General features: G+C 34.0%; 1 protein-coding gene across 7 annotated transcripts in view; it reads left to right on the forward strand.

Moving 5' to 3' along the window:
• The window catches only part of ANKHD1 (ankyrin repeat and KH domain containing 1), a 109,330-nt gene that overhangs the window by 71,950 nt on the left and 14,676 nt on the right, over positions 1–22,704 (forward strand). For 5 of the 7 annotated variants that reach the window (XR_014056922.1, XM_081501004.1, XM_081501005.1 and 2 more), the window contains 10 exons: positions 6,586–7,344; positions 13,175–13,320; positions 13,488–13,599; positions 14,081–14,226; positions 14,726–14,868; positions 15,332–15,545; positions 16,376–16,551; positions 16,769–16,931; positions 19,949–20,044; positions 20,506–20,622. Coding sequence is in view for 6 of the 7 variants with exons in the window: in XM_081501004.1 (XP_081357130.1) it covers positions 6,586–7,344; positions 13,175–13,320; positions 13,488–13,599; positions 14,081–14,226; positions 14,726–14,868; positions 15,332–15,545; positions 16,376–16,551; positions 16,769–16,931; positions 19,949–20,044; positions 20,506–20,622 (2,072 nt within the window). In the remaining variant the exon portion in view is untranslated. The remainder of the gene's footprint in view (positions 1–6,585; positions 7,345–13,174; positions 13,321–13,487; positions 13,600–14,080; positions 14,227–14,725; positions 14,869–15,331; positions 15,546–16,375; positions 16,552–16,768; positions 16,932–19,948; positions 20,045–20,505; positions 20,623–22,704) is intronic. The other 2 variants (XM_081501009.1, XM_081501010.1) reach the window with 1 other exon arrangement.

A 22,704-nucleotide genomic window follows, 5' to 3' on the forward strand; every position in this document is an offset into this window, starting at 1 on the left:
TTCTTCACTTTGATGTTTTATTGCTTACTAAATAGTATTAAACTGAACTTACCTTTTATGGAGTCTTTCATTTTACTAAATTATTAGGGAAGGAAAAAATTAACGCTTGTATCTAGACACTTGGCACTTGCTGTTGCCAGATGCCAAGTGGTATTGCCAACCGCAACATTTATTTTTGCAGGATGAAGGTGTAATAATGCATTGTGTTTGAGTGCATCATAGAATATTATATGACTATAAATTAGGAAAAATAAATTGATGATGTAAAAGTACACCTGCACGGATAGAAAAAGCTATCTTAAATTATTAAGATATATTATTTTCTCCTTAATTTTTCCTCCTAAAATGTCTCACTTATGTCTCTGGAGAAGTTCCTTTGAGTGATGAATTTGCTGTGTGATCCTTTTGTTTTTGTTTTTTCTAAGTCCATAGATATCTGCATTGCATATGTAGCTAGGGATGGAGAGAGGATTCTTACTCTCTAGGACTCTTCGTCTTAGCAATCATCTTTTCAAGTTTATAACATTTTACTCCTATCTGAAGTCTTTATGCATATTTGCATCCTTTTAAAATACATTCATGCCCATAAGTCTTACCCAGGTGTTTTTTTATATGTTCTACTCAAACATTTCTTCTTTCATGTGCACCATTCGTCCAGGCTCCATCCATCTTGACTATACTCTCCTGGTTTAGGCAACTAATTTCTCTTATCCATTGTTAGTTTTCAAAGATTTGAGATCCTAGCTGACATTGATAGAGGCCTCAGAAACACCTGTATAAAAAAAAAATGAAGCTGGGTAAGAGTGATATGCTGTTTCCTAGCATTATTTAGCTTTATCATCTATAGTTATGAGTACACTTGGGAAAGGATACATAAGTAATATCAAACCTTTGTCTTTTCATATTTAATTTTTAAATTTATTTATTTATTTATTTATTTTTGGCTTCACTGGGTCTTCATTGCTGCACATGGATTTCTTTAGTTGTGGTGAATGGGGGCTACTCTCTAGTTGCAGTGTGCAGGCTTCTCATTGCAGTGGCTTCTCTTGTGATACACAAGGCTTAGTTGCCCTGTGGCATTGGGATCTTAGTTCCCCAAACAGGAATCAAACCCGTGTTCCCTTCATTGACAGGCAAATTCTTAACCACTAGACCATCCGGGAACACTGGTTCCCAGGGACCACCACCACCCAACTTTAATTTTGTAAAGAAATTTGTTGACTGAACCCACTTCTTGCATGTAATATATTTGTAGTAACTGATTCTACTGAGATCCTAAATTATGAGTCTGATTATTCTATGCAGTTGTATAGCTTAGAACTAACTAATCTATTGTAAAACATTAAAATGATATCAAGATAAAAAATACACTTCTTTTGTGTGCACTTCTTTTGTGTGCACCTCAACCCCTCTTGGGGAGAAGGCAGTGGCACCCCACTCCAGTACTCTTGCCTGGAAAATCCCATGGACGGAGGAGCCTGGTAGGCTACAGTCCATGGGGTCGCTAAGAGTCGAACACAACTGAGCGACTTCACTTTCACTTTTCCCTTTCATGCACTGGAGAAGGAAATGGCAACCCACTCCAGTATTCTTGCCTGGAGAATCCCAGGAATGGCCGAGCCTGGTGGGCTGCCGTCTATGGGGTCACACAGAGTCGGACACGACTGAAGTGACTTAGCAGCAACCCCTCTTGAGGAGTCATTTCTTTTCTCTGAATTCCCGTGGTACTTTATTGGATCTTCCTTCTGTCTGTTGTCACTCCTGCATCTTCACTTCCCCTTTGAACTTCAAGTATGGAAGGTTGAGTTAATCATACTTAATTTCTGGACTTTGTCATCATGGTTTCTGTCTTGTTTTACTTTATTCCTTTTTATCCCTCTCTCCACATCCATACTTCCCCTTAGGCAGTCATTCTAATGTGTTTAATTTGTAGATTTTTTTGTTCTTACAAGTTTTTATAAAATGTTCACTTCTTTATTATATATTTTAATTTACACAAGTGATATTATGCTGTATGTCCTGTTTAGTTTTTACTTTTTCATTTAATATTTTTTCAATATTATTTTCAGAGAAGGCAATGGCACCCCACTCCAGTACTCTTGCCTGGAAAATCCCATGGACGGAGGAGCCTGGTAGGCTGCAGTCCATGGGGTCGCCAAGAGTCGGACACGACTGAGCGACTTCACTTTCACTTTTCACTTTCGTGCGTTGGAGAAGGAAATGGCAACCCACTCCAGTGTTCTTGCCTGGAGAATCCCAGGGATGGGGGAGCCTGGTGGGCTGCCGTCTTTGGGGTCACACAGAGTTAGACATGACTAAAGCGACTTAGCAGCAGCAGCAATATTATTTTTATTTATTTATTTATTTATATTTTGCTGCACTGAATCTTCTTTACAGTGTGCAGGCTTCTCATTGAGGTGGCTTCTCTTACTGAGGAGCACAGGCTTAAGGTGCGCAGACTTCAGTATTTGCAACACGTGGGCTTGGTAGTTGTGGTGCATGGTCTTAGTTGCCCCATGGCGTGTGAGATCTTCCTGGATCAGGGATCAAACTAATGTCCCCTGCTGTAAGGCAGATTCTTAAACACTGGACCAGGGAAGCCTAACACTGTTTTTAAGATCTATCCATATGTCTACCTCTAGATTATTTGTACCTGTAGCATAGTGTTTATCCTGTATATCCTGTTTTTCACTTGTCCTTTCTCTCAGTGCTGGGTACCCAGATTGTCTCTCATTCCCCACCAACACAGACAATGCTATGGTGAAAATTCTGGTATAGTCCCCTTATGGATCTGTGTGAGAATTTCTTTGGGATAAACTCAGGAGCAGAATTGCCTGTCATAGAAATGCATAATGTTTATCTGACAAAGTACTATGAATTCACTCTCTAGAATGCTACAGCAGTTTACACTCCCACCAGCAATTTGTAAGGTTACTATATTTTACACCCCATTGCATTTCTATACCTGCCAATGCTTCAATTTGTACATTTCTATCTCCCCTTTTAGACTGTAAGCTCTTTGAGGGCAGGGTTTATGTTGCTCGTCTTTGAATGGACCACTGTGGCTTGCCTGTACTAGCTGTTAAATATTTGTTGAATAAGTTAATAAATGCCAGGATAAGAATATAGATTATTCTGAAGGCAAGAGAAAATTATTAAGAATTTTTAAGCAGAGTAACACTGTTTTTAAAGAGGATGTTTAAGAACTTAAGAAGTAGTATTCTAAACTGTAGGGAAAAGATTGAAAACAGAAATATACATGAAAAGTAAGCATTAGGTTAACATACTGCTTTATATCCCTGAGTTGTTTATTGGAGTAGGTAACATGAAAAGTTCTCAGTTTAATAGCAAAGCATTAAAATTACATAGAAAAATTATGTGTACAGTAAATGAGGTTGAATATTCCTCTGGAAATTTTACTAATAATATTCTCTAGTAGATTTCCATTAGTAATCATGGCAGTATGGATTTACATTTGCCCAAATTTAATAATATCTTCTCACATATAACTGCTTATACTAAAAACAGTTGATTTAGTCTGTTGGCGTATAACACAGATACTCTATTTTTGGACACTTGCTTAACCTTGGTCCAGTTGTATGTCATTCATTATTTTCCTTTGGCCATTATTTTTCTGTTTCCCAGTGGACTAATTGTTTAGACGCAAAAATGAGTAATAGAATTAAACTCATTTCTATAGTAAACCAAATATTTGACAAGTATATATCCACTTCATTTTCTCACTTCCAATAAAAAATGAAGGCCACGTTCCAAGCTTTCTCTGTATCATAGTTTCCTATTGGAAACATTTTTAATTAATGGAGGAAAAGTGAAAGTTGAGGAAGTAGGATAGAAACCACGCCAAAGAGATGGTAACTTCACCTGTGTTCCTAAATATTAGTTTATGATATCACTCAGTGCTACCAAATGAATAGATTTATTTATTTCTCTCTGACAGTACAAGCTGTTTGAGGAAGAAGGAGCTCTTTTATATTCTTTTATATATCTTATGCTGCTACTTTCCTACATACTGAAAATTTTGTTGCTAAAAGAACACTTGTTTAACATTCTCTCCTTTTCCCCCAAATTGAAGGAGTTGCTTCAGCTTCTAGGAATAATTTGTTTTTCACCAACTTGACTTATTCATGATATTATAGCTTTTATTAGTGCTTTGATGTGTGTACAGGCTATCGCACATTTCTATGGTTACTGATACTGAGTCATTGGATATTTGGGGAAGAACTGCTTTTTGTGCATTAATTTCACCATCGTCTGCTTTTCCTGCTGCCTAAATTTTGGGCTTTTCGTCTCAATTTCAGTTAAATAAGTTACTCTTTTTAATCTTCTGCTCTTTGTATTTTACTTGTTAACAAGTTAGAGCCCTATCTTTCTCTTACTATTCTCAAAATTCTTGCCATATAAGATTTTAAATCTGAGAATGTCCAATGTGCTCATAATTACCAGTCTTAGTGTTGAACTCTTAACCTAGTTTTCTTAATCTTAAATACAAATTACATAGGAACTATACAAGGGTGTTTTAAAATAATGTTGGAGGAGCTTGTGGAACTTAAGAATTTACTCTGCTGATGTCATTGAATTTGTTACACAACTGAAAATTTCCTTGCTGAGCTTGCAGATTCTGTGGCAGTTAAACTCCTTTTTCCTACCATTAATTGTCATGAGGTACTTTGAACAAGTAAAGCAAACCATGGTTTCCTATATAATCTTATGGAAATAGGTATAAAATTATCTCACAAGCTAACAGCTTTTGCTCTTTAAGGATAAAGTCTCTTCCCACCACTTTGCTCAGATAGAAATATAAAATTGAATATGGGTAATTATCGTAGTGATTTTGAAACTGTGGTTGTATGACCTTGTTAAAGACAGTATCTAGGGGAAAATCTGTTAGGCTTTTTATGATAATAACATGTTGCAGTTATCTGAGCTACCTGCAGTTTTGAGTTCTCCTAACAAAGAAGCAGTTAAATCTCTGATTTTTTTGTCCAGTAGTTTTGTCAATCTCTGGCAGTTCAGAACAATTAAACATCTAAAGGATTATTTTTTTTCCTTTGGACCTAGGAATCATTTTGAATGCATTGGATAAACTAGTTTTTATTTATTTATTTTTTGATAAACTAGTTTTTAAAACTCTGAAGTTACATATGTTATTCATATATATTGACCACAATCCTTGAGAACAGACACCTATTTTTCACCTAGTTTTTTTTTTAAACAACTTTAATATTGCTTAATTTTCATACCATAAAATTCACTCATTTAAATGTACAAATCCAATGACTTTTAGTAAGTTTACAGAATTGTGTAATCATCACCTCCATCTAGTTTTGGATCCATCACTCCAAAAAATCTCTCATGCTTCTTTGTGATCAGCCCGCATTCTCCCCACTATAATCCAGGCAACCACTATTTTCCTTACCTGTCTCTCTAGATTTGCCTTTTCTCTGTAGATCTGATATAAATGGGATTGTACAATATATGGTGTTTTGTGCCTGGACTCTTCACTTAGCTTAATGTTTTCAAGGTTCATCCATGTTGTAGGGTATATCAGTAGTTTGTTCCTTTTTACTGTAGAATAGCCCCAGTTCTTCTTCCTAAACAAGATTAAACCTTAAACTCGCCTCAAAGTAGTTATATATTTCTTCCATTTTATGTCCAGATGTTAGGATTATTGATATTGATAATTATTTTGCCTTTGGGGAGTAAGTTTTAAGTGTGACTGAAAACCTTCACTTAAATGTATAATTATTTCATTTTTAATGTACACTGCCAATATGAGTACTCTTGTTTAGGAAGTCTGATTTTCTCCCAGGTAATGTTGATTGTTTCTCTCTTAGATTTTTACATGAAGTGTTTACTTAAACTCAGAATAATTGTCCTTTGTAATATAAGTTTAATACAGTGTTCAGGTAGTGAACTTAAACACTTATGGAAGTGTTTGACTTAATTAATGAACAGTTTAGAAGGTTATATGTTAAGAATTAATTTCAACCTATATTTTAAAATAATAAAAGAAACATTTGGGTAATTTGAAAAACACTTTTCCCCACTTTGATCTACAGGCTATAATTTCTTGCAGTAATCTATACTTACACAGTTAATATTGTAAAAAGAAAAATTGGGCAGTTAAGCTAACATTTATGATACCCTCAACATTATTTTGGTTCTGCTTTAGATTTTATGTTCTTTAGAAAGTCCAATTTAATAAACAGAATTTTGAGATTCTTTCCTCTTTGATTTTCCTTTTCTCCCTATGCCCCTGTCTTGTTTTCCAAAATCATCCAATCCTAAATATTGCATTTTTTAAATTTAAAAATGTCTTTTTTTTTGAATTGGCAACATCCCTGTTTGTGCTATGTAAAATCGAAGAGTCTGGTCATTAGCTACAACTGGTGTGAATCTTTGAGCATTCATTCTACAGCATTAGTTTTATGGGTTTTGGGAGGGAGGATGCTGGGGGGTGGGGTGGGGGAGGGCTGGGATTTTTTTTTTTTTCTTTCTTTCTTCTTCTTCTTCTTCTTTTTTTTTTTAGCATGGCACATTTTCAAACATTTTTCATGTGCTTAGGTACATCCAAGCAGAAGTCCAGTTCCCTGCAGGTAGCAGATCAGGACGTACTGCCACCTTTTCACCCATACCAGCCTTTGGAGTGCATAGTAGAGGAGACTGAAGGAAAACTGAATGAACTGGGACAAAGAATTAGTGCTATTGAAAAAGCACAGCTTAAATCATTGGAGTTAATTCAAGGTGAACCTCTGAACAAAGATAAGATAGAAGAACTTAAAAAGAACAGAGAAGAGCAAGTCCAGAAGAAGAAGAAAATACTGAAAGAACTGCAGAAAGTGGAAAGGCAGTTGCAGATGAAAACACAGCAGCAATTTACCAAAGAATATCTGGAAACCAAAGGTCAGAAAGACACAGTATCTCTACACCAGCAGTGCTCTCATAGAGGAGTCTTCCCAGAAGGGGAAGGAGATGGTAGTCTCCCAGAGGATGACTTTTCAGAGTTACCTCAGGTTGACACAATCTTATTTAAAGATAATGATGTTGATGATGAGCAACAGTCTCCACCATCGACAGAACAAATTGATTTTGTCCCAGTCCAGCCTTTATCATCTCCACAGTGTAACTTTTCCAGTGAATTAGGTTCTAATGGGACAAATTCTCTTGAACTTCAGAAAGTATCAGGTAATCATCAGATTATAGGACAGCCTCAGATTGCTATTACTGGACATGATCAGGGGCTGTTAGTGCAAGAACCAGATGGACTAATGGTTGCAACTCCAGCCCAGACGCTTACCGACACTCTTGATGACCTGATAGCAGGTGGGTTAAGAAATATACCTATAATAATTTCTCTTTAATTTTTGTGCTCAACTTCTCTACACAACTTTCCAAAAACACCAATTTGGTATTTTTCCTTTTTAGAACTATGTTTATAAACTCATTTCTTGAGGTGTTTTGGAAGTGACTTTAACTAAACTCAAGAGCATTAAAACACAAAAGTGTGCTTTCCCTCTTCTTTTTCGTTATTTGCAAAAACAAATAAAGTTGTCATGATCCTTTATTTTAGACTTTTGGTATCAAAATCACCCTGTCTCATATCTTGGTAGGAGATCTCAAACTAGAATTTCTTTGCAGGCTTTAGAGATAATCATATAAGATTAGACATTTAATTTCCCTATTGGTGATTTTCATATTTGGAAATCAGAACTCTAAATCACATTGCTTTTTCTTTATGATTTTATTAGATCAATTTAAACATTCTAATTAAAAGGGATATTCAGAAAAAAACTGTAAGCATTCCATATTGTTAAAATATGCGTGATTAGAAGATCTAATGTACATTGAAAGTATTGTCCATTTGATAATGATTTGGAGATTGGGCTTTTTGTAGTAACTGTCTTGATGAAAGCACACAGACATCACACACACACTCAAACACACACAGACAGAGGTAATCACCAAAGCAAAAAAGAGACCAGCCTTATAAACTTAAAAGTATATGTTTCTGTTTATTGTTGTGTGGAAAATTACAACTAGATATGAAATGAGATGCACAAGTTTACTTTCCCTTTCATTGTCCTTGCAGCAGTGGGAAAACAGTGCAATTAATCATTTACCTTCCTAAAGATGGCTGGTGAATGTATCACCTCCATGAGAGCGCAGTTCAGAAATGCAGCCAGAATGGCTGTTGACAGTGGATGAAGACCAAGAACTAAGATGTAGCTGGAGTGATATTCAAAGGCAGGCCAGTCCTCTGTCTCTTGATTGCAACATTTTTTTTTCTTTACTGTTGTCTGTTTCTTCTTGTCATTTCTCCTCCCCTCCTCTCATCCCAGTTATGCTTTCCCAGTTTCCTTTCTTCTTCTCTGAGCCTTTAGTCTTCCTAATCTTTACTGAATCTTTGAAATGTGGAATAAAATTACTTAATTCAGGAATTTTATTGGGCATGTGTATGACTTCCAGTGTTTATTGTAAGAGTGCCTTTAAGGCTCCTCTGATATGTAATAGATAGCGCTGTGCAGAGGAGGAATGTCTTAGTTTTCATAAAGAAAATTAAAATGCTAGGAAGTCTTTATTCTTTAATTTTATTTTTTATATCTTCAGCCCACAGCCACTTCACTTGGATGAACTTTGTGTCATTAGCATTGCAAGTTGTTATAAATATTGAATAACTTTATAGTTCATTTATGGTTCTGATTTCTAATTTGGTTAAAGCAGATATTGAAGTGTGAAGTATGATTAGGATTAATAATAATGAAACTCGTAACCTGGAAGGAACATTTTTAAGACTTAGGGTTCTATAAATATCATTATAATGTTCCTAATTAAGTACTTCATTTGCAGTTATGAAACCCACATTACTGATCAGTTTAGTTGGTTGGAACTTAGGACCTGTCCTTTTTATTTTTAAAGAATGGAGAAAACATCTCTAAAGGGTACTTGTAGGTGTTAACTTTATGGTAGTATTTAAGGCTATTTCTTGTAGAGGAGGTCAAATTCTGTTTATTCCACTGAAGTATTTGTTAAATTGAAGTGACCTTTTATAAAGTTCACATGAAACTTCAAAAAATCAGTTTAGAAAACATCTTTTAATTATATTTAACATTAATCAAAATGAATAAAATTTAATTTCTTTTAGATATTAATGTCTCATGACACAGTTGGCCCACCATATTATACAATATTCTTTTGTTAATAAGCTTTAAAGTATAAATCTGTCACTACATTAAAATTTATATGTGGCGTAGCTTGTGGGATCTTAGTTCCCTGAACAGGGATCAAACAAACCCTGGCGCCCAGCAGTGAAAGTGCTGAGTCCTAACCACTGGATTGCCAGTGAAGTGAAGTGTTAGTTGCTCAGTCATGTCCAACTCGTTGCAACCCCATGGACGGTAGCCTGCCAGGCTCTTCTGTCCATGGAATTCTCCAGGATTGCCAGGGAATTCCCTAAAAATTATCTTTATTTAAAAACTTTTCATTTTGTTGAAGCTTATATTTTAAAATATATAGCAAAAAGGATGACTTGCCTCAAAGTTTAAAATGTTATTTTATTAAGTCTGAATTTCTCTTAATTTCTTAATTGAAGGTGAAAAAAATTAAATAAGGATGAATTAGGTAAATACCTAGTTCCATGATTATACCATATGTTAATGTGTCAGTAAAATTATAGGTTAGGCCAAAGATGTAATTAATTTTACCTATATCAAATCTAGTTATCATGCCTTTATATGATATCACACCTTATTAATAAAAGAGAATACATCTTACAATTTTACTTTAGATAATAGCAGTAAGTTTTACTCTTAGGAGGGTTTTTTGTTTTTTTTTTTTAATTTTTCCCAGCACACCAGGCATGTGGGACCTTAGTTCCCTGGCCAGGGATTGAACCCACACCCCCAGCATTGGAAGGCAGAATCTTAATTAACCACTGGATCACTGGGGAAGTCCCAGGATTATTTTTTTTTTTTTACTGCTGTTCTATCTCAAAATATTTGTCATGAAAGCAAGTTAGTTAGATACATAATTTATTAATGTCATAACTTCACTAGTTGACTGACAGCGGTTTAGTATATAGTCTTAGATGTATCATACTTGATATACTCCCAACCATAATATATGTATACTCCCGGATTGGAAACAGTTCTTCGGGTCCATTTCTTCTGAAAGTAAGTGCTGGGCTTTTGAAGTTATCATAATAGCAAGTGATTCTCAGTTCGGATGTCTAGAATAAAGGTCTGAAAATAAACAGCAATTTAAAGAAATTCAAAATAGCTTTGACCATTGAGCAGTTCTAGAAACATCTAGCAAAATTTTCATTATTAATTTATAAAGTTCCTTAGTTAAAAAAAATCAACTAATATCACTTTATTTACATTTATTGAGTGCTGGCCATTTACTAAGCTCAGCGCTAAATGCTTTCATATATGTAATTTCATGAGCTATTTAGTAATACTAGAAAATAAGTCCATTTCCCATCTATTTTTCTGTTGAAAACTGAAGCTAATGGAAATTAAGTTGCTAGTTAAATGTTAAGATTCAAACTCAATTCAGCCAGGTTTAAGAACCTTAGATATAATATGCATGCATTTTTCTCAACTGGAAGTTCTGAGTTTATAATTGAAGATATTATTTTCTTAGAATTCTAAATTATATCAAATAACGATTTCCCTTGTTATTTTTATATTAAGATATGATTTGTATATAAGGTTTAATACAGTTTTGTGACTTTAGAACATTGTTAATGTTGTTGGCATCTTAATAGGCTCTCAATACATTCCACTTCAAAAGTATCTTGCTTTAAGTAATCTGGTAATAGTCAATTTAGGTTTTAGAATAAAGTAATTGGAAAATTATCTTTGAGGGAATTTACAATAAAATATCTTTAAGTAATAATTTCTTCTAGTAGATGTTAATATTTTATTTATAGATTGTTACTTATATGGATATATTTAATACAGTTACTGTTACCTAAATTGGCTTACAGTGATTTAATGTCTTAAGACCTTGCAACATTACTATCTTACATATTGCCTACAAAACTGTCTTATAAAGAATTAAGTAAAATATCACCACATTTTAGGATAGTACATAAATTTACTTTGAATTATGTAGTGACTTTCATGATAATGATCTGTTTTGGTCATTTTCAGAGACATTTTGTTCAAACATAGGAAGCATTTTAGGATTTTTGAAATTGTCATAGTCCTGGTATAATTTTATCTTAATAAATCCTTTATTCCACATATACTTTTAAAATCTTTGCTATTTTCTAGTTTTATCTTTAGAACTTTTCATATGTAATTAATCCTTTTGAAGTCACTTCTGTGGAATGTTTCTGATTGTCATTATTACAAGGAGGAAAAAATGTTTCTAGGATACTGTTGTACCAAAATGTACAATCAACGTAGCAACACTTTTTTGGTAATAGAGAGCTGTTAAATGCACAAAAGTATTTTTTAAAAACCAACTCTGTAAAAAAAGTCTTTTATACCATCACATTCTGACATAGCACTCTAGTCAACTATTTAAATTTTTTTGAATATCTGTTTTTCATAATCACAAAAAGAGATAGCATGAATAAACATTTAACAATGATAGAAAAGTAATTCTTTAGTAACATATATGTTAATGATTATGAGACTGTTGTTAAAATCTTACTGTTACAAAGGTGCTATATATCAATGTTTAGTGTCTTGTTTCTGAAACTTTTTTCCAATCTTATCAGCTGTTTTGAGGGGGGCAGCAAAATACTATGTGCTTTTAATTCATTCAGTGACAGATTTTTAAAGCTTTGTTTTCATCATGCCCATTCTTGTAAGGCAAAACAAATGTTTATAATCATTTTTATTTATAACCATATGGCTAAATTGTATATATTTATGTGGTAACAGAAGCTGCAGAAATTCATATGATCAAGATGATTTTATATATGTTGGTTGGGAGGAGGGAGGGACAGCTCATGTAGAAACATCCTTAAAATTTGCTATTATTTATAAAGAAGTAGCATACTACACCTGATCTTTCATACTTGTTGTGGTCATAAGTATCCTTGATTGGGATTCAGCCATATCAAAATTCTAGAGAGAAAACATTCTCCAACCATTGAAATTCATACATTTTCCTTTAAGACTTATGTGTTTTTGATTGACTTTTAGCATGGGTAAGAGGAAGTTAATTGCCATCACTGAAACTTTGTTGTCTTTTTCTATATTATTGATTATATTTTTTTCTGGGTTTTTTCTTTCTTGAGTGAATTGTAATGTTTTATTTTTCAATACAATGATTGATAGTACTGAAAATCCTATAAAATATCTGATAATTACATGTATTGGGCACTTACCAGACCAAACACTGTGTTAAATGGTTTTTATACACTATCTCACAGACAATTCACAACATCCCTCTGAGATAGGTCCTATTTCCCCCTCCATGGGGCAAACTCTTGTCTTTTATGAAAGAAAAGAAATATGCAGAGCCACAAAGATATAATTTCATTTAATTCAGTTTCAGACACTAGATTTTGAGGTCCCAAATAAAAGTTGCAGTGTTCATTTTTAAAGCAGTTTGATTTTCAGACACTGATTCATTTTAGCAAATTTTCAGAGTAAATATTGAATTTTAAAAATACATACTCTCTGCTATTTATGAGAGAGAGACTCTAACTTGTTCTTTCCCTTCTTCTACATCTTCTTTCTATTTTTCTTCTTTTTTTAATATTTGTATTATCTTCAGGATATTTTTAGCTAGTTGCCTTTTACAAACTAAGATTTACAATTCGTTTTTTTATATTGGAAACTATTTTCTTCCTATTGACACTGTAAAAGGCTGCTGTTTCTTCTATATTCACTAAATACCAGGTGCCATGCTCAGTATTCTGTTCCCAACAGCCTTAGAAAGGAGGTACTATACTTATAATCCCATTTTATACATAAGGAAATTGAGGTTCTGAGAGTTTAAATTACTTGCCCAAGATCAGAAAGTCATTGGTAGAACTGGGATTCAAACATATGTCCATCTGACTCCAAAGCTTGTGATTTAACTACTACATTGTATTACTGCTATAGAATTTTCTGTTTTCTGTGTTTTTCTGTATACAAATCACTTTATACTCTTTTAAGAAGAATTCAGCAATATGAATACTGTTTTTCAGCTGTGAGTAGCAGAGTACCCACTGGCTTGAACAGCTCTTCTCAAAACACAGAATGTCTTACACCTGAACCCTGTTCTCAGTCTCCAAGCAATGTGCCTTCCCAGTCTATACCCGCTGTGTATCCTTCAGTTGACATTGATGCACATGTAAGTAGACTGCTTTATTTATATTTATTTTTTGCACATGCCAATTTTCTTTGGAAAGGAAAAGATTCATTGTACATTAATTGTGGAAATTAACATCATTTGCTCTTCAATCAATAACCCCATTGTAAACAGAAAAATAGTTTAACTTTGTTTTTTCCTTTTCCTAGACTGAGAGCAATCATGACACTGCATTAACCCTAGCTTGTGCAGGTGGCCATGAAGAACTTGTATCTGTACTCATAGCACGAGATGCTAAAATTGAACACAGAGACAAAAAAGGTAAGAAGTGTTAGAAATAAAGTCTTGAGTGTCAGAAAACAATTTTTTTTTTCACTGTGGGTAAGTAGTTCTTGGACTATTCAGTGAAAAGATGGGTTAGCATATTTCAATTAAGTATATCCAGATTTGTTCATCTACAGAGCCAAATTATTATTCAGAAATTCAGGAATTAGAGATCATCCAGGGAAGTACAGCAAGTTGTGTTTGTGTTTTCCTTGGTCCAAAAGTAGAGCATACAAAGGTATCAAAGTTTATTATGAGTATAAACTTGAATAGTTTTGTTTGACTTAGCATTTTCTTTTTATCAAGTATTTATGGGGTTTTGTCAGTAACAAATTAGGGTTTAAAGCAGTTTTATGTTAAATAATTTTAAGTATCTGTCCTAAAGATTCCTTCCTCCTAAAACTATAGAGAATTTAAAAACAGTGGCTTAATAATTAAAAAACACAAATTTGACTGAGATTTTTATTTTCTGATTTAGGTTTCACACCACTGATCCTGGCAGCAACAGCAGGACATGTTGGAGTTGTTGAAATCCTTTTGGATAAAGGTGGAGACATAGAAGCACAATCTGAACGAACTAAGGATACTCCTCTTTCATTAGCATGTTCTGGTGGACGTCAGGAAGTATGCTGATGTTTATTTTCACTTTGTAAACATTTTATTTGTATTTTAAATATGTATGTGCTTAGTAGTTTAGCTACATGAATAAAACTTGCATGTGTTTTGAGATGTTCTTTATATTAAATTTAATGAGAATAGTAAATGCCCTTTTAAAGAATCTATTTCTTGCTTTTTAGGCAAAATAGAAATTCTCTGTATCCTTACATTTATTGCATCTGAATGGAGCAAAATCCTAACACATGAAATGCAAATTTGTCACTCAATAATTGAGGAAGAGAAAGAGTAACAACTTGTTATTTCAGTATAATTAGGATTTCATAGGTCTGAATTCCTTGATATAAAATTGAATTCATTTCTCTAGTACTGGTATTTGAATATTTAGTATCTGATTAAAATGTTAGATATTTAGAGACCTTAAAGGTCCCATTTCTTTGTGTTTCATTCATTATAAGATGAACCCTTGGTGTAAACTAGAATTCTCTGTTCCTATTTTACTTTGTAGGTGGTAGACTTGCTGCTGGCTCGGGGTGCAAATAAAGAACATAGGAATGTGTCTGATTATACACCACTGAGTCTAGCTGCATCTGGAGGATATGTTAATATCATCAAGATTCTGCTTAATGCTGGGGCAGAAATTAATTCAAGGTATCTATCACCTGTTCATTTTATTATTCATGATTAATAAATTATGATCTTGAAGTTAAGTGTTTTCCCCTAAATACTTAAGACAGATACCATTTTTAAGCAAGATAATACTAAAGTTGCAAGGCCAACAATTATTCCTATAGTAGTCAGAGCTTATTTCTGATTTTCTTATTTCTTATCAGAGCCAGCTAATTTGGCTGTTTTCAAAGAGGTTTCACTTCAGAAAACTCTTTGTTATATATAGTTGGAAATTTATAGCCTCTGAATAGGGGTTGTGTTTTAAATTGTGAGATTTTCCTAATTATGAAGTTTTCTAATTATGAGACTAAACAAATAAAATCTATTCTTTGGTGTTAGACAGCTTTCTTTTCACTGAAACTTTTTCGTTTTTTATGTTCTCTGCTTTTAAAAAAACAACAGGCAACATATTATTTTAATTTTCTGAGCACATTTCCCCCCTTAGGACTGGGAGTAAACTAGGTATTTCTCCCCTGATGTTGGCTGCAATGAACGGACATGTTCCTGCAGTGAAACTGCTGCTTGATATGGGTTCAGATATTAATGCCCAGATAGAGACCAATCGGAACACAGCTCTCACCTTGGCCTGTTTCCAAGGCCGAGCAGAAGTTGTGAGCTTGCTTCTGGACCGAAAAGCCAATGTTGAACACAGGGCAAAGGTAAGCATTTTACAACTTGTCAACTACTTCAGACATATTTCTAATAGAAAGAGCATAATATAGCATAGCACACTCAAATTGAATGTACTATTTCAAATTTTCCTAAGTTAAAATTAGGAAATTCCTGCCCCAGTGCAGGATTATAGAATAGTGCTATCCAGTGGTCAGTGACACATTGTCACCGTTCATGACTTCATTAAGGACAGGTAAGATCTCCTTTAATGAGACATGTGCTTTACCATTGGTAAAAATCTCAATCAAAAATTACTTTATAAATTATAAAACTGAGGGAACTAAATTAAAATTGAGGCAACTATAATCTGATTGTAACAGATTATGACAATTTCATGACAGTGTAGCATTTAGAAAGTAGGAGTTAGTATGTCAGTGTTTATAATTTCTCTCCTTAGAACTATTAGGTACTTAGAGCCCCCAAAACACATAGCTTATGTATAATTCTTTATAACCAGACAATGGTCAATCTAGTAATCATTTGAAATTGAAAATGTCTGAATGAAAGTCTCTTATTTTTTTTCCCTGATTATCATTTTTTTATTTCTTAAAAGAGACTGTTACTGTCTCATGTAGATTTATAACAACTATGTTATGAACTATTTTTTATTACCATAAGGTAGTATAAGTTAATTCAGTCTAGCATGTCTTAACTGAATCTAACAATTTTCACTTGCTGTTTTAGTAAAACTTAAGAGTGAATTTTGCTTAGCTCTCTTGGGAGAGAAAATCAGAAATAGAATCCACTTATAAGTCATTGTTTCAGTCCTTTAAAGAAATCAATATAATTTACCCACATAATTTTTCGGTTTAAACAGACTGGTCTTACCCCCTTGATGGAAGCTGCTTCTGGAGGATATGCAGAGGTTGGAAGAGTTCTCCTAGATAAAGGAGCAGATGTCAATGCCCCCCCTGTGCCTTCCTCAAGAGACACTGCTTTAACAATAGCAGCGGACAAAGGTCACTACAAATTTTGTGAGCTCCTGATTAATAGGTAGGTAAATTTTATATTTGTAAAAATTTTCTATGATCCCTTTCACTTTTCAGAGCCTTTACAGTTAATAAAATTGTTTTACTTTATTTGACATTTAAAAGAACAGAGTATTTGTTTGCTACTTTATAAAAGAAAAAAGATAAGTTAGAGAAAAAAAGGAAAAGTCAGCCCCTTCTCATAGGAAGCAAGCTATACTAACATTCTTTGATTTGTGCAGGGGAGCCCATATTGATGTTCGTAACAAGAAGGGAAACACGCCACTTTGGTTGGCATCCAATGGTGGTCATTTTGAAGTGGTGCAATTGCTAGTGCGATCAGGTGCTGATGTGGATGGAGCTGATAACCGGAAAATCACACCTCTTATGTCAGCATTTCGCAAGGTAACTTGATGTGGACAAAAATGACAGAATTTGTTTAAAACTACTGAATTTTAAGTTGAAGTCATTGGAGAAAGATAAATTGGTCTTGAGGAATTGACGCTGTTTCTATATACACACCTCTGCTATCTTGTACTCTCTTTGTGGCCAAATCTAAGAGCTATATGGTGGTTCCCTATAAGCAGCTTTGCTGTTAAATCACTTCGTATCTTGAAGAGTTTTGTTATATTTTTGTACATAAAACATGAGATTTCAGGGCAGATATTATAGGTAGATAGATGTTTAAGAGGAACAAAAACAAGTAGACTCATAAAAATTTATTTTACCTCCTATATATATTAAGGTTTACTTCTCTGCTCTATATTACAAAGCTTTCCCATTAAAATTGTGATAGACTATAAACTACTTAACATGGCTTACAAAGCCCTGTATGATATGGCTCATGCCAGCCTCAAACCAGTCATTTCTACTGCCCTTCCCCTTTGCCTCTTTGCTCACTACACTTCAGCCACTGGCCTAGAATTCACTAAATTTTTAATTTCCTGAGGCCCTTTGCTCACTGGTTTTCTTTTCCTGAAATATTCTTTCCCTTGCTTTTCACCTGGCTCACTTCTCCTCATTCTTTCGTGTCTTTTCCTTAAATATCATCTCAGAAAGTCCTTTCCTAACTTGCAATCTGAAAAGTTTCTCTTGTTCTCTTTTATAGTTTACCATCATTTTCCTTATCTCATTTTGTAATTATACATGCAAACATGTATTACTTTTTTAATGCTCCTCTCCCCAGTTAGGGGCTTCCCTGGTGGCTTGGACAGTAAAGAATCTGCCCCAGACCCGGGTTTGATCCCTGGGTCAGAAAGATCCCCTGGAGAAGGAAATGGCAACCCACTCCAGTATTCTTGCCTGGAGAATTCCATGGACCGAGGGGCCTGGCAGGCCACAGTCCATGGAGTCGTGAAGAGTTGGACATGATTGAGTGACTTTCACTTTCACTCCCTAATTAGACTGGAAGATCTATGAAGGTGAAGATTCATGATTGTCTTTTTCACCACTATTTATACCTAGTTGTTCAGCACAGTGCCTGACACACACTAGATGGTCAGTAAATAGCTATTGAATGAGAGCAGTGTAAGTTACGTGTCTTTTAAAAAATCTTAAATATTTTTTCCAGTTTTTTCTTTCCTTTAAATTTAGATATAATTTATACATATTAAAAGTGCACAAATCTAAGATGCATAATTTAATGAGTCTTAATAAATGCATGTACCTATGTAACCCACATCCCACGAAGATATAAACTACTTCCATAATCCTAGAAACTTTAATCATGCCCATTTTCAGTTAATTCCCTGCCCCAGAGGCAACCACTTTTCTGGCTTTTGCCACCATCAGACTAATTCTTTTTTATTGTTTTATTTTTTTGGCTACACTGTGGCGGGTGCAAGATTTTATTTATAGTTATCTTACCAAGGATCAAACCTGTGCCACATGCACTGGAAGCACAGAACCTTAACTACTGGACCACCAGGGAATTTTCACCATCAGATTATTCCTTGAAGATGTTTTAGAACCTTGTAATAGGGGAAACTATGCAAGTTTTGTTGTTAAAATAGATGTATTTTTAATTGATTACAGATCATCAAGCCTCTGATAATACCATCTAGAAAATGTTTCACCTAGATTCGTCATAGGACTCAGATAAATATCACAGTCCACTTTGTTTAGTTTAGTAAGATAGAGCCAAAGTTGTTATTGTAGTTCAGTCACTAAGTTCGTGTCTGACTCTCTGCAGCCCCATGGACTGTAGCACGCCAGGCTTCTCTGTCGTTCACTATCTCCTGGAGTTTGATCAAATTCATGTCCATTGAATCTGTGATGCTATCTAACCATCTCAGCCTATGCTACCCCTGTCTCCTTTTGCCTTCAGTCTTTCCCAGCATCAGGGTCTTTTCCAATGACTTTTCAGGGTTAATTTCCTTTAGGATTTACTGGTTTGGTCTCCTTGCAATCCAAGGGACTCTCAAGAAACTTCTCCAGCACCACAATTTGAAAGCATCTGTTCTTCTGCACTCAGCCTTCTTTATGGTCTAACTCTCACATCCGTACATGACTACTGGAAAAACCATAGTTTTGACTAGGTGGACCTTTGTCAGCAAAGTGATGTCTTTGCTTTTTAATACACTGTGTAGGTGTGTCATAGCTTTCCTTCCAAGGAGCATGCTTCTTTTAATTTCATGGCTGCAGTCACTGTCTACAGTGATTCCAGATGCCATGATCTTGGTTTTTTGAATGTTAAATTTTAAGCCAGCTTTTTTACTCACCTCTTTCACTCTCATCAAGAAGCTCTTTAGGTCCTTTTCACTTTCTGCCATTAGAGTGGTAGCATCTGCATATCTGACGTTGTTGATGTTTCTCCCGGCAATCTTGATTCCAGCTTGTGATTCATCCAGCCTGGCATTTCGCATGATGTACTCTGCATATAAGCTAAATAAACAGGGTAACAATATACAGCCTGGATGTACTCCTTTCCAATTTTGAACCAGTCAAAATTACCAGTTCCATGTAAGGTTCTAACTATTGTTCTAACTGGAGGAGGGAATGGCAAACCACTCCACTGTCCTTGTGGTGAGAACCCCATGGACAGTAAGAAAAGGCAAAAAGGGGCAAAATAATGCTTTGGAATTTAGAACATCCTCTTTTAGATCTAATTTCCCTTTTATATTGAGAGATATTTCACATCACCAGTTTTTATTTTATTAATAGATTTATTTCTATTTCTATTCAAAAGTATTTCTATTTTCAGTGGGATGTGAGCAAATTAAATTCAGGAGAAATGTCATTTGGTCTTCCATGTATTTCCCAGCATGTTGTACTTACCTCTTTCTGTTCATATTTTCATAGTTTCAATTGTTAAGTTTAGTAAATTCTGAAGTGTTACTATACCTTTTACTCTTTAAGTTTTAAAGGATATGGGCCAGCTTTCAGTGCTTTCTTTTGTGTACTTTTTGTTGTACTTTTTACAGGGTCATGTAAAAGTTGTTCAGTATTTGGTTAAGGAAGTCAATCAATTCCCTTCTGATATAGAATGCATGAGATACATAGCAACAATCACTGATAAGGTAGGTTTAATATGCTATTGAAGCACATTTTTATTCTTTATGGAATTATATTCCAAAGTATATGTTAACAGCCTGTTCTTTTTGTCCTTTATAAGACAGATATAACCTGATTTTTCAATGATTAGTTTCTCCATTTGCAAATGAAGAATGAGTATAATTTATAAATTATTTTAAGATTTTCTTTCTAATGTGGACTGTAATTACAGTGACTACATCTAAACTTTATTATTAGATTATTAGCCTGATTAGACAGTTTTCTAAGAACATGTAAACTTTTTAAGGAAATGGTAGCTTATTTTGATTTTTCAGTCAAACTATAGATTCACAGGATAGCTTGATTTGGTTTAGTAAATATTCAGTGATTTGGGCTTTACGCCCTGAACTTTGGTATACTTACCAGCTCAAGTTTTATTGGCCTCTTTATGTGTTTCTGTATTTATATAATTCCATTTGTGGTATAGGAACTGTTGAAAAAATGTCACCAATGTGTTGAGACAATTGTGAAGGCTAAAGACCAACAGGCTGCAGAAGCAAATAAGAATGCAAGTATTCTTTTAAAGGAACTTGATCTGGAAAAGGTGAGTGAGAAATATAATTTTCCTTTTTAGAACTGGTTGAAAATCTAGTAGAATACATTTGCTACTTATATGACTATAATCTTAACAAAATCTCTATAAAATGATAAATTATCTATTATACAGAGTGAAGTAAGCCAGAAAGAAAAACACCAATACAGTATACTAACACATATGTATGGTATTTAGTCAATCGGTAAAGATAACCCTGTATGCGAGACATCAAAAGAGACACAGATAAATAGAACAGTATTATGGACTCTATGGGAAAGGGCAAGGGCGGGATGATATGGGAGAATGGCATGGAAGCATGTAAATTTTCATATGTGAAACGAATCGCCAGTCCAGGTTCAGTGCATGATACAGGGTGCTCGGGGCTGGTGCACCGGGATGACCCTGAGGGATGGGATGGGGAGGGAGGTGGAAGGAGGGTTCTGGAAGGGGAAAACATGTACACCTATGGTGGATTCATGTCAATGTATGGCAAAACAAATACAATATTGTAAAGTTAAAAAATAGAAAATAAACTAATTTAAAAAAAATGATAAATTATCAAGCTACCATCATTTTTTTTGTTCTGACCTGTTTTACAAAAAAATATTTTTAACCATATAAGTGAAGAATTAGTTTTTGAACACGTCACAGTTTTCCACATGATATTATTGCCTAAGTTGTTTTACCATTAGTGTAGGCAGAAATTTATTAAAACATTGGAAATCTTTCATTTATTATAAGATCTGGGGTATTGGTGGTTTATTAAATTCTTAAAGAGTTAAGTGTCTTAAGTTTTCTTGGATGTGCTAGTATAATGGAAATTTTTTTTTTAAAGATCACTTTTCTGAGGCTCAGTGTGCCTCAGAAAAGGAAGGTGTTCTTATGAACCCAGAAGTTATATTAAAAGAATAAATATTATAATCAAGTAGAGTTAGAATGTGGGAGATAGCTTAACATTAAGATATTTTATTGATGATAAAAGAAAGGGGAAAAATCATTTTAGAGATGCAAAATTTTGATACCAATTCTTAGTTTGTTAAAAAACAGAATAAAAAGTTGCTTACAATCAATAAGACAAAAGATAACTTTCCCAGAATGAAAAGTAATTTCACGGGCAATTCACAGAAAAAGAAATATAAATTTTCAGTAAATAGATGGAGAAGGCGCAGCTTCATGAATAAACAAAGAAATGCACAGTGAAAGAGTGATTTAAATTTCCTTTGCCAGACTAGGGAAACTCAAAATTAAATGTTTGGAAAAAAAAAATTTTAAGGTTTGATAATAGCTGTCGATGGCTAGGATGTGGAGAAATACCTAGGACTCCGGTATGACTTTTGATATATGGTATGAATTAATGTAATTATTAATGGAGATGATTTGACAAATTAAAAAGAGTGCATACCTTTACTCCAGTCATTCTTCTTTTAGAAATTTAGCCTAAGGTAAATAGTTTGACAAATGCTCAAAGATGCAAGTGTATAAAAGGACATTCACTGTTAAATTGCTTATAATAAGGGGAAAGGTAAAAACCTTTTTTTTACCTTTTATCATTAGGAAATTAAGTAAATTTTAATACCTCCATGATAAACTTGATTATAGTTAAAATCACAAGTGGAAAATATAATACTCATTTTAAAATACAGGGAAGTTTAAAGTTTGATGACTTCTATGGTCCCTTCCATGTCTGTAATTTTATTTTTGTGTAACTACCCAGAGATATGGTCAGCAATTCCCTAAACAGCCATTATGCTCTTATGCTACGAAAATGATGAAATAATTGTTAACTGAATATGCAATTTCTTCTTTCAGTCCTCAGAACCTTTCTCATTTACATAGGGGGTTGAGAGACTTTATCTTTTTATTTTTATATTTTTCTTTCTTTGGCCACACTATAAAGTGCAGAAGAGTAAAATTTTGGGCTTTGTAGGCCATACAAACTCTGTCATGACTCGCTGACTCTGCTGTGGTAGTATGAAAGCACCCACAGTCAGTGGCTAAATGAATATGTTCCAGTAGAACTTTATTTATGGACATCAAAATTTTAATTTTGTGATACTTTAACATGTCATGAAATGTTTGCCTCTTCATTTT

The sequence above is a fragment of the Giraffa tippelskirchi genome, chromosome 6, assembly GCF_054371585.1.
Source record: "Giraffa tippelskirchi isolate mGirTip1 chromosome 6, T2T-mGirTip1v1.2.pri, whole genome shotgun sequence".
In the NCBI taxonomy this organism is placed as follows: Eukaryota; Metazoa; Chordata; class Mammalia; order Artiodactyla; family Giraffidae; genus Giraffa; species Giraffa tippelskirchi.